Here is a 19,215-nt window from a genome sequence, read left to right on the forward strand (position 1 = left end):
TATACACACACATATACACAGACACGCAAGACACGCACTCACACACAGGTCTGGGACTGAAACTGATTGGTAGAACATAGGTTTGGCCTGGAGATCTCACATTTGCCCTCCAGAACAAGAACAGAGAGGAGGGAAAAGCAAGAGTAGAATACAGGAAAGACTTGATAGCAGTGGTTTTAAAAAAAATTGCTAGAGAGATGGCTCAGCAGTTAAGAGCACTTACTGTTCTTCCAGAGGTCCTAAGTTCAATTCCCAGCAACTACATAGTGCCTCACAACCATCTGTAATGGGATCCAATGCCCTCTTCTTGTGTGTCTGAAGTCAGTCATAGTGTACTCATATATAATAAATAAATAAATCTTTAAAAAACAAAACAAAACCCTGCAGAATCTCAGAGTGGATATTGAAAACCAAATTAGGTCTCATTTTCTTTAAGTGGGCTCGCTAGACAGTAGGGTATTCTTCTCTGGCCACACTGGTCTGTACTGGCCTCGGCTCCTGCCCTGCACGGCTAGAGAACTTGACTGAAGAGCTGAAGCAGCAGCTGCAGAATTCCCTTAACAGTTAGTTGGGGTGACACACGAGTGGGTATTCCTACAGTTGCCTCAGGCTTGTGCTTTGAGGTGCCTTAGGGATCCCAGTGCAAGGATGAAGAACATTTTATGAAGAGCATTTTATTCTCACCAAACTGAGGATCCAGAGAGACTGAAGGGCTAGAACCTGTGTGTGTGGTGGTGGGGACTTCTGGGAAGAGTCACAGGGATTTACTTTTGGATCGCTCTGTGGCTTCTGTCAGGACGCATGCGCATTGAATGGGGCTCCCTAATTCAGGCTGAGCTCAACACCCAGGAGCTATAAACCACTAACAGCTTGACAAGGCTTGGTGACAGTGTTATGACAAAAGTCACAAAGCCTTATCAGCACCTAGGGAGTCAGTGGTCCCTAGAGAGCGAGGGCTTGTGCAGTCAGGCTGCAGACCTGAGACAGCAAAGCTGGAGAGCAAGTGGGAATGGGGCCAGCTGGTTTGCCAGAAAATTAATTGATTCAAAACATTTTACAGGCAGATTAGAGAGAAAAAGTCCTGACGACGTTCCAAGTCACAGAGTCCAATTCAGAAGTCACCACATGGCCGATGAAGCACAATAATATGACCTGGAGCCAGGAAAATCCTTAATCATAGGAATAGATTCAGAAATGGCAAATGAGTTAGCAAAGATTTTAAAAATTATAGAAATATTTTACAAAGGCTTTTAGAAAACGTTATACAGGACCAAGTGAAGCTCATTGTTTGAAATGCCAGGATAGAGATGAGGGTGTTGTTAAAATGTAAATGAGGGGAAATGCTAAAAAAAAAAAAAAAAAAAAAAAAAAAAGGTACTTTTGTTAAAATACACAAACCACAGATCCAAGGAGCACAGCAAATCCCAAGAACACTGTTAAAGCCAAGTCTGTAGTAATCTACTTACAAATAAGTGAAAGTAACAAGAAAATACCAAGAGCCTCCAGATTAAACACACACACACACAGATAATGTCAAATGAAATGACAGCTCTGAGGCATTGCCAGTGAGCTGTGCCAAGGGGCCTCCCCCAGTGCTATTTTTAAAACTACAGAACTTCACCACATGTCCTGCCCCCTTTGCTAAGATTTCTTCCTATTATTTGTGGCATTTGTTGATGTGTAAATATGTGGCATAGTTCCATGCTTACGTGTGAATGTCTCCTTCGTCAGGTGTGACATTTTCTGTGACTTTACTGACACATCATTAATATACATAAATAAAACATGAGTTTGTACATATAGATACTTAGAATATGTCTATGAAATGACCAAATTAAAGGATCACAGGTGGAAAGTGTAGCAGGGGTCTTATACGGAACAAGAGTCAACAGTGTGACCCTAATATAGCTGTCTCGTGTGAGGCTATGCCAGTGCCTGGCAAATACAGAAGTGGATGCTCACAGTCATCTGTAAGATGGAACACAGGGCCCCCAATGGAGGAGCTAGGGAAAGTACCAAAGGAGCTGAAGGGGTCTGCAATCCTATAGGTGGAACAACAATATGAACTAACCAGTACCCCGGACCTCGTATCTCCAGCTGCATATGTAGCAGAAGATGGCCTAATTGGCCATCACTGGGAAGAGAGGCCCCTTGGTATTGCAAACTTTATATACCCCAGTACAGGGGAACGCCAGGGCCAAGAAGTGGGAGTGGGTGAGTAGGGGAGAAAGGCGGAGGGAGGGTATAGGGAACTTTCAGGATAGCATTTGAAATGTATATAAAGAAAATATCTAATAAAAAATAAATAAAATTAAAAGAGTCAACAGTGTGTGTGTATGTGTGTGTATGTCTGTCTGTCTGCATGCGTGTGCATGCATTTATGTGTCTGTCTGCATGCATTTGTGTGTGTATGTTTGCGCCCACTCATTTAAGAGACAGAAGCATCTTGATTAATGCTTATTTAACCAGATATCTGAACACTGTGGCTCAGCCAAGTTGACATAAAGTTTACAATCATACGACTGTAGAGATACCGAATCTCATACACTGCAGCCAGGTAATGACGTAAGTCACAACAGCTGTCTAATAAGGTTGAATATGTACATATCCAGTGACTGGTTACTTCCGTTTTAGGTCTCCCACCTGGGAAGTACTTTAGCTTACAGATATGGATTTTCCTAAGGAATCGTTTATCGTATGAAGGAAACAATCTAAATATTTAATAGTAGGGAGAAGGCTCAGTTGTGTGGAATCCCTAGATTGTATGTATAGCATCCAGCAGGTAAAATATATAGATTACACTTATATAGATCAATGAAAGCTAGTAATCAAAAAGATATTACATGAAAATGAGGTGTAGAAGGATAAGCGTGGGTTGGTGCCGCTCTCACCAGGTCTTACAATAACACTTATCTTTACTTTAGATTTTTATCATGATTTTTTCTTTTTTTAACTACCTGTGGCTATGCTTTTTCATACTTGAGATTCCCAGAAGTCGAGGCCTTTTACCTCTGCGATCTTGTGGTAGACTTGACTAAGGGAATGTATGAAGCACTACTCGGCAGACATTTGCAAATGTGACCCTGGACTTGGTATCTGCACCCGTCCGCTAACCCTTGCTGCTTTAAAATAATGACTCTAAATACAGGTAACCACAGGCAGACCTAGAGGTTAAATGTGTTAGTGTTAAAAATATCAAACTACACATGCTTAGATAATAGGTGAGAAATTTAAATAGAAATGATCACATCCTATTTTACTGATAATTCTTAAATACCTATGTGTGGGCCGTGGACCATGTCAGGAGACTTGGTAAGGCTCAGTGGGTTTAGAAACCATGGCACCCACCTGTGGATGGTAGGAGTTTCCCTACTCCCAACCAGATTCCTGGCCTGGAACACATGACCACAACTCCCCACACAAGAACGTGACCAGTGGTCTCGCAGCACAGAACACACAGTTCTCCATGTTAATGAGGTATATAGATGGGCCTTGGGGGTTTAGCCAAGGAGCTTCCCTTCCTGGACAGTCCTTCCTGCAAAAGGTATTTAACCTCTGGTCCACCCTGAGGAAATTGTATGCATCATTTCCCACTATGATCAGTGAATACACACTATGGACAAGAATGTCCATAGTCTCTCTCTCTCATCAAGAATTATCTTGGGGAATATGGAGAAAGCCTTTGTCTACAGTACACCCAATTCTCCCACAGAAGGGCACTCTGTGCTCCCTTCATTCCCAAGTCCTCCACCTAGGAGTCAGAGAACCCCGTTCCTCCCCAGGCTGGTTCCTCACCCATCGTAGGCTGAGCACTATAACGGCACTCTGGCAAGCCCAGCACCTAATGATGGCTTAGGGTAACCTACAGTCTAGGGTCCTGCTTTCCATTTTTTGTCTGCCAGAGCAGAGTTCACACACACCAGCGGCAAGATGGGATGCAAATCTATACCTATGTACTTTGTTTTTTAGAGTTATTTCGTTCTCGGGTCCTGAGTTTGGAGTAAAGGCATTTGAAGTTTCCTTTTTCCCTTAGTTGGACATGAAATGTCCACCCAAGCCTCTTGGACATTTGGTCCCCTGCTGGAGGCACTGTTCTAACAGGTCCCTTGAATGGCTGTAGCTGGAGGAAGTATGTTACTGTGGGGTGGGCCTCGAGGTTTGTAGCCCAGCATGGCTTCCCACCAGTCTCTGTTTCCTGATCTACCCAGATGTGATCAAGCTCCTGCTGCCAAGCCTTCCTTGTCATGGTTGACTGTTGCCCCTTAAACCATAAATGCAAATTAACCCTTTCTTCTTCACGGTGCTCCTTTCAGCTATGTGGTCACAGTGATGAAAACAGTAATTAATGCATATCTAACAGTTGGCTAAGAGAACAGGTCTGGGACTTGGGCTTATATGCTGTTTTTGCCTCTTTGTAGCTATCTGACGATGGTCGGTACGTCTTGTTATCCATCTGGGAGGGATGTGATCCAGTAAACCGACTGTGGTACTGTGACCTCCAGCAAGAATCCAATGGTATCACCGGTAAGTCATTTTCAGACCTCTGTAACTATCCCAGGATGCCCCATCAAAAGGTGGTGTTTCAATCTTCTAGTTGCCACTCAAGAAACCATCTTCCTTTCTACCACATCAGCCCAGTTCATACAGATTTTTCTTTTTGTGTTATTCCATGTAGATAAAGACAAGGAGATGAAGCTGGCTCTTAATGTCCCTGTAGGTTAGGCGTAAGTGCTTCTGCTCTTGTTTGTGGTAAGATCTCTTGTGCCAGGGAGAAGTTGGAGTACTGAATTATCTTGGGGAACATGGAGAAAGCCTTCGTCTCCTGTACACCTAATTCTCCCACAGAAGGGCACTCTGTGCTCCCTTCATTCCCAAGTCCTCCACCTAGGAATCAGAGAACCCCATTCCTTACCAGGCTGGTTCCTCACCCATCTTAGGCTGAGCACTATAATGGCACTTCTGGCAAGCCCAGCACCTAATGATGGCTTAGGGTAACCTACAGTCTAGGTTACCCTGTAGCTGTTTAGAGTCATATAGTTGTTAGGATGCAAACTGTTAGAGGCAGGTGGTTAATATAAAAGTGGGTATTTACCAGATTAGCCAGTAATCTTATGATGACCCTTCCTGAGCTGTGTATACAGGAGCAGTCTGGTTTTGCTTTCTGAAGCCTTGTATGTCACCACAGACAGTGCAGAACCAGCCCCTTAAAAATTGAAGGGAGTCACCAGGCACGTGGTACAGGCCTTTAACCCCAGCACTGTGTGGGCAGAGGCAGGTGGATCAGTAAGTCTGAGGCCAGCTTGGGCTGATGGCCAGTTGAAAGGTGGCCTGCTGTACTACCGTCAGACATTAAAGCTTTTCAGTCCATAAATTTACGATATTGAAGTTTTTCCAGCTCTGAAAACCTATCACATAAGCTGACATCCAGATGAGGACACCTAACAAACTAGTTAGCGTACAATAGAGACTCTTCACTTGGGCCTTCAAAATATACAATTTATATTTATAATTTAGTTGCCTCATTAATAGAACCTAACTTTCTGATACAAAGATATGTTTCCTTTTGATTGGGTACTGCATTATTTAAACTTCTGAATAAGGAGCACATGCTGTCGTTCTGGCTATCACAGAGTATATTTAGGCATGTAGCAGGATGCTCAGTAATTTATTCTAGTGCTATGCATATATATACTAAAGCCATTTGTTTTATTTAAAGCTAGAGCCACCACTGTTCACCTTCTGTAAGGAGAAGCCATGACATACGGTATTCTCTGAGGCTCTGTATAGCCCAGCCAGCTTTAGGTTGGCCACATTGTTGCTGTCCTTGAGCTTGAACTCATGCTTTGTAGGTGGTAGAAAGGATTTGGGCTTCCCCTGGTTTATTAAAATTCCCAGTTATAACCTGTTGCTTCTCAAAAGAGAGAGAGCGAGAGCTGTTTGCATCTTCTGTTTATAACTCAAATCTTTGAATTATTAAGTAGACTGATGCTACAAAAGGATACAAACTCACAAATTAAAACACACGAATTGTTTAACTTCCAATATGTAAGGAAGTTCCATCCACATGTTCCCACGCTGAGCTGCGATTGCTAGCTCCACCTTACTGCCACAGAGCAGTGTTCCCTTGTGGATGTGTGTAGGAGAGACGCAGATGGGGATGGGGAAGAGAGTGAATCCTTCAGGAGAATCCTATTGCTGGCGAGTCGGCTTATGTGAATGTGAGTGTGAACTCACCATTCCGGCAAGTGTGAGCTCTGTGGGCCCGGTTGTCAAGAAGCACAAGCAGGCTGATGCTGTTTTCCTAAGTGGAATTTCTTCTTCTCCGGTGAAGCCTCACCTCTAAGCTTTGACTTTTCAGCTGTTGAGCGAGGCTCATCTATTGTACAGATCAATATCCTGTGCTTTACTTTAATCATATCTACAGAATTCCCTGACAGAAACTCCTAAGTTAGTGTGCCAGGTCAATAACCTATGGGTCCCCACATAATGGGTCTTATGACACTGTCCTAAGTTAACAGTTTTCATGAGGTTACTGAGCTAGTCAGTTTGGGGGTCAATGAGAGAGGGTCATTGTTCCCATCAGACTTCCAGAGGCAAACCTGATCACCAGTGAGTGTGCTGCAGAGACGGCTGCCAGTTCCCAGGTAGTGCAGGGCCTGTTATCTTCTTCATTTTATTTATTTATTTATTTTGAGATTTATCTGTATATACATGTGTGTGTGGCAGGGGGGCGGTGGATGCTTTACCCACACGTATGTCTGTGCCAGTAGAGGATGATGGATGTCCAGAACCGGAGTTATGGACAGATGTGAGCTACCATGTGGTTGCTGGGAATTTAAACTGGAGTTCTCTGGTAAAAGGCCTGTGTGCTTTTCTGCTGAGCCATCTCTCCAGCCCCATCTTTTCATAATTTACTACTTCACTAGCCTTACATTTGAGGATAACAGAAACAAACCACAGTGGTTGGGATTGCCCCACGGGGCCACTCAGCTTAGGTTCAAAAGTAATTGCATGGGGCAGTTTGTTATCACTGTGAATCAGTCATATGATTACAGCTATTTAAAGAAGCAAAACAGTTGTTCCCTGATGTCCGTGTGATATGGATTCCAGGACTCCTGGCAGACAACAGCATCCACAAGTCTGTTATATAAATGGTCATCGTGTTCTCTTGGGACCCCCTACCTCTGTCTGTGTGTTTCACATCCTTTCTAGACATACTAAGAGCTAAGAAGCATAAATACTGTGTAAGCGGTTGCTGATCTGCGTTGTCTGTGGGCCAGTGAAGTCTAATGTTCGGGACAGATGCATCTTTTTCTTCAGCATCTAGTCAGTCTGGCTGGTTGGATCCGGAGCTGTAGATCCCACAGCAGTTAAGGGCTACGTACAATGTGTGTTACTGACTAAGTTGATGTCATCTCTAAAAAGGAGACATGGCAGATGGGAAGAACGGTTGTTAAGTTACTTGCATAGCTCATTTTAATTACAGCTCAGGAGCTTGGTTTGAAGGTTGTTTTTCCCTCTCAAGATATGGAAAATTAATAACCTGCTTCACAGGGAATTATACAAAAATAGCGAAAATGCCCAGGAAGGGACTGAGCAGGGTTAGGGTTTCTAGTGTACAGAGGGCTCTGTGCTTCCTTTGTCATTTTCTGTGACAAAGATGAAGTTCTGGAATCACAACACTTTGATTTTAGATGATAGAATAGGAGGTTATAGTCATACTTGGCGAGTTTTTGGTTGGTTGGTTGGTTGATTGGTTTTTAAAGTTACTCTCAATACAGGTTTTGATTATTACTTTGTTGACTGCAAATCCAGAGTTGTATCTGAAGAGTTCTCTGCGTGTACCTCTGTGGTGAACTGGTGGGAAGGGTCCATTGTGCAGGCTGATGTTAAGGGCTGTGTCTAACTGGTAGGGGTCAATACCTCCCTCCAGCTCTGGATCTGCTCCCTACTTTTGTCATCCTACTTAAGAGAAGGGGCAGCCATGGCACTTAAGTATACTGTTTATCTTAAATGTTGGTGAATTAGTCAAGAATACATGTTGACTAAAAATGACAGGAAATGTTAAACTTCTACTTTTATGTTAAGGGAGCATGTTCCTTTTGGTAAATTTAAAACCCTTTTCTCTGATTTTAACCTTTCCCCTTCAACGGCAGAAAGAACTGTTGGGATTTTTCAAATAAATTAATTCTTTATTAAGACACGACAGAATTGGCTTCCTTAAGAAGTGAGCAGCTTAGCCAGTCAGTAATTACAGTACATGCTAGCACTCCGGAGCAGAGGCAGTTTTTCTATGAGATGTAGTAGTTAATATCATTAATCATTTCTAAGGCAAGAAATGGAACTGTGTCTTTGCTTTAGGAAAACCATAAGAAGTTAGGAAACAAATTAGTCCCCAGCAAGAAGCAAGCTTTACAGAAAGCAGCACTAACTTTATGGCAGAGAGGTTGAGAATTGAATTCTGTTGGCCTCAGAGTGAATAGTGGCACATATAAACAAAACGGGCAGAACTGAAGGGGTTAAGGAATTAAGTCTCCTTTGAAAAAGTTATTTTCCTGTTGTCCATTTAAATCAACAGGGTTCTCACTTATAACTAACAAAAATGGATGAGCCCCCATGGTGCAGCCAAAAGACCTTTTCTCCCTTTTTTTGCGAATTGCTTATTTTTCTGTCAAAGGATGCTGCAGCACAAAGACCACCTTTGGAGATGTCTGACCGGCACGGCCCTGGCCCCTCAGCTGTTCTTTCAGCACCCCAGCCGTGTGCTATCTGCACCCAGTGTTTACTGATGCCTTTTCATCAACTGTAGCAAAGAACTGGAATCAGCCTATATGAACAGCAACAAATGAATGGATAATGAAAATATGGTGTATTTATCAGATGAAATAATATGCAGCTATAAAGAAAAATGCAAGCACAAAGTGTGCAGAAAAATGGATGGGTTTTATTAAGTGTATAATATTTGGTGAGGTCGCAGAATCTTAGAAAGAAAAAAAAACATATAGTCTCCCTCATGGGGAACCTAGCCAATAATATATGTACAGATTTAAACAAAGATATATATTGGTACAGTATAAGATGTAGAAAAGACAGTATAGAAAAAGAAAGGCTAAATATTAGAGGATGCTGTAATGGACACAAGTTAAAAAGAGAATATAAAGCTACTTATTTTTTGTTCTAACTGTCATGGATTTGGAGGTTAGTGGTAGGTAAGTGCATGTGGTACAGTTGATAGCAAGACTGTAAAGTTCGGTGTGAAGCTGCACAGCTGCTATGTGGCTGTTCTTACTGCATAGAAGGTCATTGAGATGCATAGACTTCGGGGTGGTTAATTCTGTGTGTGATGCTTGCTCTTAAATTCCAAGTCTTTTATCATACAGTTAATTTAATTTAAATACAAAATGTTTTTAAGTTTTACAGCTGTTTTGATACATTCAGCCACAGCTCCGTATTCTGATGAGCTGTAGACTCACAGTGAGCATTCATAGCTAGAGTCAGCTTTCAGAACGTGGTGACGGGCCCATAGGCGTAGCTGAGGTTTTGTAGTTGAGCAGAGCCTAGTTATTCACATAACTTTGCTTGCTTCTCTTCTGGCTCACCTGAGCCAGAGGAGTTTCCTGCATGCCTTGGGTCTGATCCATCCTCAGAGGTGTTGGATGTGTTGGGATTGTTATAAATGCCACTGATATTTCACATCAGGAAATGCTTTATAGTCAGAGGCACATTTTAAAAATCTGACATTTTACTGGACCAAGATTTTGTGTCAACAAATGTCGTAGACATGAGGGATGCGTGCACACTTGTGTGTCTGTGTGAGAAGCATTGTTTATGTGAACAACTTACGGTTACTGTAGAGTGCATCACCTACTGAGTACTCATTTGAGGGGAGCAGTGTAATTGTCCCTCATAGGCAGGGTTTTAGCCTCATGAAATGTAATTGTGAGGTCTCTGATCTGGGAGTTTGCCTGATTATGTATTCTGAGTTGAAACAAAGTACTGCAAACACTTACAATAAGGCTTTCCCAGTGCACTGTGCTTTAGGCAGAAAGGGAACAGAAGTAAGCACAAATCCAGGGACAGAGACAGGCGTGTCCCAAGTGATTCTGCTGGGCGTGGAGGTGGACGGTGACACCTGTGTGCTTCTCCATGGTCCATGCAGGAGTGGTTGGGAGCTGAAACATCCAGTCATGGAAGGTCCAAGATGTATATTAAGGACACTCTACCTTGGCATTAGTGCAGGAGCTAGAGACAAGAAAGAATTTCCCCTGATCCATGAGAGACACTGACCTCCAAATGGAATCAATAGAGGTCTAGAGCCCTATGCACCAAGAATTTAAAGTGTGCCTGTGTTGGGGTTATATTAGAAGAGGCAAGCAAAAGGAAAGACAGACCTTCTCTGGAAGATTTCCCACCTCACTACAGGCCCAAGGGTCTCACAGACAAGGATATCAGCATCACACAGCCAGAGAACATCATGCAGAGACATTTGCCAGCATGAGAGATAGAGTCAAGTCAGTAGGTACACCAGACTGCAAAGTGGGTTACACACACCTTGGGTGGGAGGTGGGGAGTGGGGAGGTGGGTTAGGATTTCTTTTTCTCTGTAGCCTTGGTTGTCCTAGAACTTGCTCTGAGGACCAAGTCAGCTGCGAATTCAGAGATTTGCCTGCCTCTGCACTCTCAGAAGGAGGGCTGGGATTAAAGGTGTGCATCAACTACCTAGGTATTAAACACACTTTAAGAACTAAATCATAATGCTGCCGTTAAAAAATATATATATATAAAAGAACCTTGGATGTGTACACAAGAAGCTAAGACTATAAACAGCCATTAGACTTAGAAAGTGACTAACCCTTTTATGAGGCGAGCACGTGGCCACTGCCAGCCTGAATACAGCTCCTCATAAGAGGAAATTAAGCATATTTAAGAGAGATTTAGTGGGAAAGAGTGGAAAGGAGTTTGTAAGGTGCAGCCCACCACAAAGGGGAGAAACATGAGTTATTGGACATGAAGACCAAACCTCTACAAGACCATACCTCTTCATACCTCTCTGAGGTATGAAGCCGCCATTCTCCTGAAGGCTGCTCGGGGAAGCTAATGAGGTGAAGAATGGTTGCGATAAGATTTTGCTGTGAGAATGATGCAGCAATCTCAGTAAATAGCAGAGTATGTCTTAAAACATATTACAGAGATTAAGCTTCATGATCATAAGCCCCCACAATGAGTTTCATTTAAGCATTGAAATTCTGGAGATTGTAGGTAGCAGTCTGACCCAAGTTTAGGGAGCACATGAACAAATTAAAAGTGCCTAACAATAGTTACACATGATTATCTAGTCTTTCTGAGGCCGATGGAGTGAATGGCGGAATTCCATCAGGTGCACAGACTTGAGGGTATCCATAGGGAATACCCCGAGATTGACACGTCATTCCCGGTGAGTTAGCGTGTTCTTCAGTTATGTACAGAACATTTAAGTCAAAGGCTATTCTTAATAAATCGAAAAGTATTAAAATAAGACCAGAAGGCTGCAGAGATGGCTCAGTTGTTAAGAACACTGGCTGCTCTTTCTGAGGACCCCAGTTTAATTCTCAGCACCCAGATGGCAGCTCACAGCTATTTGTGACTCCAGTTCCAGGGAACCTGACACCCTTACACAGGCATACATGCAAGTGAAACACCAGTGCACATAAAATGAAGGCAAATAAATCATCCAAAAGCAAACAAACAAACAAAAAGGATGCATTCTTTGAGCACAGTAAGTTTAGACAGATGTCAACAATAACCAACGGCTGAACAGACCTCACCAGGATACTGTCCTGTGAAAGATGTGAGTTGCAGAGGAATGTTTGTGGTGACAGTTTAGTGACAGCTGTAAATGTGCATGCTGAGGAAGATAGAAAAGGTGCACAGAGGGAGGCCGAGAGTTCACTGGGCACCGCCTGTGTAGGCTGCTGCATTGCTTCCCATGCTGTGTTTCCCCAGATGAGGCTCAGAGAGACATCACATTTCCTGCAAACCTTACTACGGTACAGTGAACCCATTCCCAACAGCATCGTTCTCTCTGAAGTACTGATTTTTCACACTTGGGGCTGTCATGCTTCCTTAGAAAAATCTTTAGGTTTGTTTTGTTTTGTTTTTTTAATTTGTCTTTGTTTAGATCCCACATTTCCTGCCAGGTACATCCCTAAGTGTTTTACTAAGGTTGCCTCCACTATAAACGATGCCCCTCTCACTTTGCTCTCTGACCGGTTATTGCCAACAGAGAGGGGAGCTTTTTTTTTTTAAAGTTATTATTTTTATTTTATTTTAGTTATTAGATTTTTATTGTTACTGCTAGTTATTGGTCTTAAATTATTTTTTAAAAATAGTTTCACTGAATTTTGATTATGGGGTAGAGACCAACAGTCACTTTATAAATAGTTTTCGAGTTTCCTATGATTCTTAGTTGATGGTTGAGAAAATAAGGCTAAGCAGAGGGTAAAGAGGTCATCCGCAGTCACACGGCCGACCAGTGGGAGAGAGCTGGGCCATCCCCAATCAATCACACGGCTGACCAGTGGAGGAGAGAGAGGTGGGATGTCTGTCCACAGGACTGGTTCTCCTCCTGTGTTGGAAGTGGACTTTGCCTGAAACCTTTAAGTCAGCAGCACATTATGCAAAGATACTCTGGGTGCCAGTATGGCGGGAGTGTCAGGTACTTATAGAAGATAGTGGAGTAGGAACGAGTTGTCCAGATTAAAATAGAAGGATCCTGGGGCATTGAAGGCAGGAGGTGTTTAGAGAATTTCTAAAGTCATAGAGTTCTTTCACGTATACATTTTCCAAGAAAGTCACTGAGCCTGTGTGTCAGGCACGTCAGGTGTTGTCAGGTGAGCTTTTACTCATTAAAGGAACTCAACAGAGAACCATTTACAGGATGACAGCAAATGCTGTTAACAGTTTTATTGGTGACCACTGTATACCAGATCTTAGGAATAAAGGACTGGAGAGTGCTGTAACTCCACTCAGTATAGCCTTTATTTGTATCTTTAAAATACCTGCAAGCTATGTTGTGAAGTAGCAAGCAAACCCATAAGCACTTAGCTCTAGTTTGAGAAGAACATGGAGTGTGAGCCTGGTAGAAGTGGCTGGCTATTGGAGAGTGGGCCAGGTAGAGGAACCACCTGTGGCTTGCCTAGCACCTCAGCAGAGGAGGCAAGATTTTGAATGTGTGAAGGTGAGAAAGGACTGTTTTATGGTGTGGGAACTTAACTCGGAGTGTAATGGGAAAGGCGCTGGAAGGTTCAAAGGCACCATCATGGACCAGGTCAGTATGTTAAGACATTGTGCTGCCTGGAATAGAGTATACCAAGAAAGGTCATGGGAAAACCAGGCAGACAGCTGATGCTATAGGCCAGGGCTTCTGAGACTTAGAGCTAGCTACTGACTTTTGAGTAGGCTGCTGCTTTGCCAATTTTGTAGCATCTCTGACCTCTGCCACTAGATGACAGTAGCACGCCTCACCTCCTAAGTCAGGGCAACCAAAACACACTGTAGACCTTCCAAACGCTGCTTGAAATTGGAGAGTCTGTTGCCCCTGGTTGAGGGCCACTGCTGTAGACCAGATTGGGGCAGGGGCATTGCAGGGTGGCAGGAAAGGTGGAAAGACAGGCTTTACTATGAGACCTGCTCAGGTAGAAGATGATTTAGCAGGTGTGTGGAATGGTAGGGCAGATGAAATCCTTCAGTCTCCCTTTAGCACCGAGGGTTTTCAATGGCTCCTTGGCACCCACCCACAATTAGCCCTTGCTCCTTTTTGTGTGCTGAGCTCCTAGTACCATCTATGCTGTGAACTTCGTAGAAAGAAAAGAACCTCTTGCCTCCCTATGTGAAAACCTACATCGCTTCTCCCAGGATCAGATGATAGAAGTGCTTTCTTTCTTCCCAGGAATCCTGAAGTGGGTAAAACTGATAGACAACTTTGAAGGAGAATACGACTACGTAACCAACGAGGGCACAGTGTTCACATTCAAGACGAACCGCAATTCTCCCAATTATCGGCTGATCAATATCGACTTCACGGACCCTGACGAGTCCAAGTGGAAAGTGCTCGTTCCGGAGCACGAGAAAGATGTCTTAGGTAAGGCAGGCAGCTGCTTGGAAACTGTGCTTATGAGAACATCGAAAAGTCGGTCCTCCATGGTCTGCTGACTCTGTACAGAGCTTGTGGCTTGTAATTATTAGGATGGCCATCCCTAAACAGTGTATGCTGTCTAATTAAAAGGAGTAACAGCTCTTAGCTTTAAACTTTTCTATGACCTTACCTGTTTGTTTTTACCTGTTGTAGATGTGAGGGTGAACTTCCAGCTATCTTGCTAGAAAAGAGAATAGACTGCCCCTGTTTTTAATTGAAAGCTGCCACAGGCGCCTACTCATCTTATCAAAAATAATATGCTGACTTACAAATGACTGTATGAAAACTGAATTTATCTAGAAGACTCACTAGTCTTTTACTAGGTTTTTACACAAAAGAGGAATTCAATCAGCCCTTCTGTCCAAAGAAGAGTTTGCTGGCTAGAAGTGAATTTTTGTGCTAAGTTCAGTGAGGAAGTCTCAGGCCATTTAGAAATATATCATATGCAGTGGGGAATTGCACCCAGGCGGCAGATTAGCAGCTTCTCAGAGAAAGCACTCCTGCAGTGTGTTTTCCAGTGCATTCAGGCACTCCTACAGTGTGTTCTCCAGTGCATTCAGGCGTTCCTGCAGTGTTTTCTCCAGTGCATTCAGGCATTCCTGCAGTGTGTTCTCCAGTGCATTCAGGCATTCCTATAGTGTGTTCTCCAGTGCATTAAACACTCCTGCAGTGTGTTCTCCAGTGCACTAAGGCACTCCTGCAGTGTGTTCTCCAGTGCTCTAAGGCACTCCTGCAGTGTGTTCTCCAGTGCTCTAAGGCACTCCTGCAGTGTGTTCTCCAGTGCATTCAGGCATTCCTATAGTGTGTTCTCCAGTGCATTAAACACTCCTGCAGTGTGTTCTCCAGTGCATTAAACACTCCTGCAGTGTGTTCTCCAGTGCTCTAAGGCACTCCTGCAGTGTGTTCTCCAGTGCTCTAAGGCACTCCTGCAGTGTGTTCTCCAGTGCATTCAGGCATTCCTATAGTGTGTTCTCCAGTGCATTAAACACTCCTGCAGTGTGTTCTCCAGTGCACTAAGGCACTCCTGCAGTGTGTTCTCCAGTGCATTCAGGCATTCCTATAGTGTGTTCTCCAGTGCTCTAAGGCACTCCTGCAGTGTGTTCTCCAGTGCTCTAAGGCACTCCTGCAGTGTGTTCTCCAGTGCATTCAGGCATTCCTATAGTGTGTTCTCCAGTGCATTAAACACTCCTGCAGTGTGTTCTCCAGTGCACTAAGGCACTCCTGCAGTGTGTTCTCCAGTGCTCTAAGGCACTCCTGCAGTGTGTTCTCCAGTGCATTAAACACTCCTGCAGTGTGTTCTCCAGTGCACTAAGGCACTCCTGCAGTGTGTTCTCCAGTGCTCTAAGGCACTCCTGCAGTGTGTTCTCCAGTGCATTCAGGCATTCCTATAGTGTGTTCTCCAGTGCATTAAACACTCCTGCAGTGTGTTCTCCAGTACTCTAAGGCACATGCACTCAGCCATGTAGATCCGGGTTCACATCAGGACCTGTAAGGAACTCCTTCTCCCTGCCCACTGTGCTTTGCAGGGATTTAAGTCTGATACTGCAGCAGTGGACAGCAGAGAGCTAATCTCAAGGTCACAGGCTCCCATGGGTATTTCTCACTGTGTCTCTTTTCTACAGTTTCCATGGTTTGAGTTTACTTCTTCTTCTCTCAGCCTGGTCATTTGGCTGTACCCCGCCAACGCCTTGTATTAATATCCCTACCTTCAACCCTCATACCAGTATCAGATAAGCCTTATGATAGCCCCACCTGCTCTTCCCAGCAAAATCCACAACTCTAGGGCCAAGCTTAGTACAGGCTTTTGCACTAAGTTTGCAGCTGGCCCTGCCTCCCAGATTCCTGCCTCATGCAGTGCAGACATGTCTCCAGCTGTGGACAGAGTGGCGCTTTGTCTACCCCAGGCTTCAGTGGGTAAAAGCGAGCCATCCTGCTCTTCACAGTGGGAAGACTTACAGCACCAGTCCTGTCTTCCTCAAAGCTGTCTTCTCTTGCTCCTAAGTCATAGAGCAGGTCCTGGGGCATTTCATTTCCTTGAACATCCTCAGGCCAAGACCCTTTCAGAGTCTCTTTGAGAGCCACTGAGGCAGAACTGTCCCCATGAGGTGGGTACCCCCAGGAGCACTGCCAAGGTGCCACACTCGGCCCTACTCTATAGTATTGACACGTCTTGGTGTGTCTGAAGGATACTGTGGAAGCCTATGTCTTTGTGTCGGTACCCTGGTGATTTTAGGCACAGCTTAGGTTGGAGTGGTGATTCTTGTAGAAGGATGCTGTCAATGGTTCCCAGCCATCTGAATTCTCTTCTACCATTTAAAGTAATGGGGAGGCTGTGAATTCTACCATAAGTGACATCCTATGCCATTTATATACAATCCAAATTAGTAGCTGTCAGTTGAGGGTGCCAGTTTGCTTCTGAAAAGCTGTAGCTCTTTAGACTGGGAAGGGAGGCCTTCAGTATTGTTGCACTCATCTCTTAAAAGAAGCAAAGGTTGCTGTACGCCATCAGTGCAGAATGCACTGTTGTGGTACACTGTCAGTGAAGAATGCCCTATTGTGCCTACAATTGAGAGGTGACTCAAAGGGCATCTCCAGAGTCAGCTTTCATTCATGATACTCCACAAGTCTCCTGTCCTTTTCTTACTCACTTGGTCCAGTTTATAATTCGGATGTACTCATGGTTAACACAGTTTGATTATTCCCTGACAGCTGGAATTTACTCTGTGTCCACCCATGCTTCCTTCTCTCTTTAGAACAGAATGTCCCATGAACACCTGAGATAGCTTGCTGGGCTGAGCCACTCCTAAGCAAGTTAACTTGTGGATATTATGAATTCTTAGTATCTTTGCTTAAGGAAAAGTTTGTGGTAATCAAGGCCACCCAAGATGACAGCGGCCAGTGTCTTGATGCTCTTGTGGATAATTAGTCACATTCTGAGTGTGAGTTTCCAGTTTCTTCTTGGGTCATAAAAATAAGCAGTGTCAAGAACCCCATCATGAAACCCCAGGAAATCTTGTCCTTTCAGTATGTCTGGTGCATGGCTCGCTGTGCTGCTGTTTCATCCCTCCTGGCCTGTCCCCACTCAGGCTGGCTTCTGTGTCTGCCATTCTAGTTCCTCCTTCCCCAACGACTCATGCTGTGGTTGTAGCACATGGGCATATTAATGGGACATTTTTCTTGTCCAGCCCACTATGGTGATGCTGTCCATGTCTAGCTGGTCTGGGCTCTCTATATAAGAAAGGCTTATAGACAGGAAACCTGGTTTCCTTCAGTGACGTACTGTATGTAACCTGCAAGCCAAGGATAACCTTTCCTTCCGTCCTGGTGTTTATCACAGCAGCTGAAACCAAGCTAGGACACCCTGTTACACCAAGTCCTGGCAATCTGTGAGCTGTAGCTGTACTCTCCTGCCGGGCTTCATGCCCAGTGTTCCTCCTGGCATATATAACCGTGTTTATTCTTACTTCCAGCCTTCCGCAGACTCCCTCTGTTTTGCATTTACCTGTCTGGCATACAGGATGTCAGAAGCATCGTTCTATACTGCTGTCCATTCCCCTGCCTTCTCAGCAGTGGCTAACTTAAACTCCCCCCTCTCCCCAGCTCACCAAATGCCCCAAGGCAGGACCACTACCAGCATCACTGTCTTCCAAAACCAAATGGCTTTTTTTCTGAGTCTTCAAAGTGAATCTCCTCATCTTTACAGGATTCCTTTCTGTCCCTCCTGATCGGCACTTGCATCGCTGGGTCCTTCCCTCTCTCTTCACTGTGGCCTTCATTTCTTCACATACCCTCTATGCTATTAGAATCCATTTTCCGTTTTTAAGAAAAATATTTATTTATTTATTTATTTATTTATTTATTTATTTATTTATTTATTTATTATATGTGAGTACACTGTAGCTGGTTTTTTTCAGACACACCAGAAGAGGGCATCCCATTGTAGATGGTTGTGAGCCACCATGTGGTTGCTGGGAATTGAACTCAGGACCTCTGGAAGAGCCATCAGTGCTCTTAACCACTGAGCCATCTCTCCAGCCCAGAATCTATTTTTCTATCGATAACCCCAAGTTATTACTTGCTGTGTTCCGTCTGAGCTGCTCTTAACTCCAACAGGCCAGCCTTCATGACCATGATTTTTAGATTGTTACCACATGGCTTCTTCTCCTCTTTCTACCTTCCTCTCCTTCCTTGTGGTCTCATATCAGACCCCAAGCCACAGAACCTTAACCTCGCCTATGTCTCTTATGCCCAGCTATTGGCTGTTGGTATCTTTATTTAAGTGATAGTTGTAAATTAGCAAGCAAGGTCACATTATATGTGCGATTCTCTTATTCTTGGGAGCAACCAGGCCTTATGGGTCAGTATTTATCATTACAGTACATATAAAGAAATCAAACCTCCATATACTCTAACAGCTTGTCTCCTGAAAATCCTTCCCAGCCCTTTCCCACACCCCTGTACTTAAGACTCTCATCTTCTCTGGGTCCTCAGCCACTAGCACCTACATCCACATTTTCCCATTATGTGCTTGCTCATGGGTGTGCTCATGGGTGTACGTCTGCAGAAGTGATCTCAGTCCTCTATTTGTCTCTCCCAGACGATGCACCAAGGGCTGACTACATTTTTGTGAAATGATCAGTCCTCTTGTATACCTGGATTATGATTTTGTTTTGTTTTTTTCCCCTCGCTATATTCCCATAGCGTGGTATCAAATACAAAATAGGCATGTAGGTATTTTCATTACTTCTTATTACTTTGTGACAAAATGCCTGAGCTAATCAACTTTTTTTAAAAAAGGAAAGGTTTATTCTATTCATAGTATTAGAGGTCCCAATGCATGGGTGATTTGCTCTGTTGCTTCTGGGCCCATGGTGAGCCATAGTCGGCATCATAACTTACCTCAGGACAGACAGAAATAAAACAAGAGGAAGAGGAAGGGGAGGGCTGGAGGCCTCTCATTTCCCAGGACCCCCCATCTAACCAACTTCCTTCCATTTTGAAAAGTTCTACCATCTCTCATTGGCTCCATGGGCTGAGGTCCAA

The 19,215-nt window shown here is 43.9% G+C and overlaps 1 protein-coding gene across 1 annotated transcript in view; it reads left to right on the plus strand.

The window, feature by feature from the left end:
* Prep (prolyl endopeptidase) overlaps nt 1-19,215 on the plus strand; it is a 97,696-nt gene that overhangs the window by 36,590 nt on the left and 41,891 nt on the right. The window contains exons 7-8 of the mRNA XM_021174398.3: nt 4,419-4,524; nt 13,927-14,118. Of these exons, the coding sequence (XP_021030057.1) occupies nt 4,419-4,524; nt 13,927-14,118 (298 nt within the window). The remainder of the gene's footprint in view (nt 1-4,418; nt 4,525-13,926; nt 14,119-19,215) is intronic.

This window comes from Mus caroli, unplaced genomic scaffold, assembly GCF_978045245.1.
Source record: "Mus caroli unplaced genomic scaffold, Mus_caroli_1 scaffold_9, whole genome shotgun sequence".
Taxonomy (NCBI): Eukaryota; Metazoa; Chordata; class Mammalia; order Rodentia; family Muridae; genus Mus; species Mus caroli.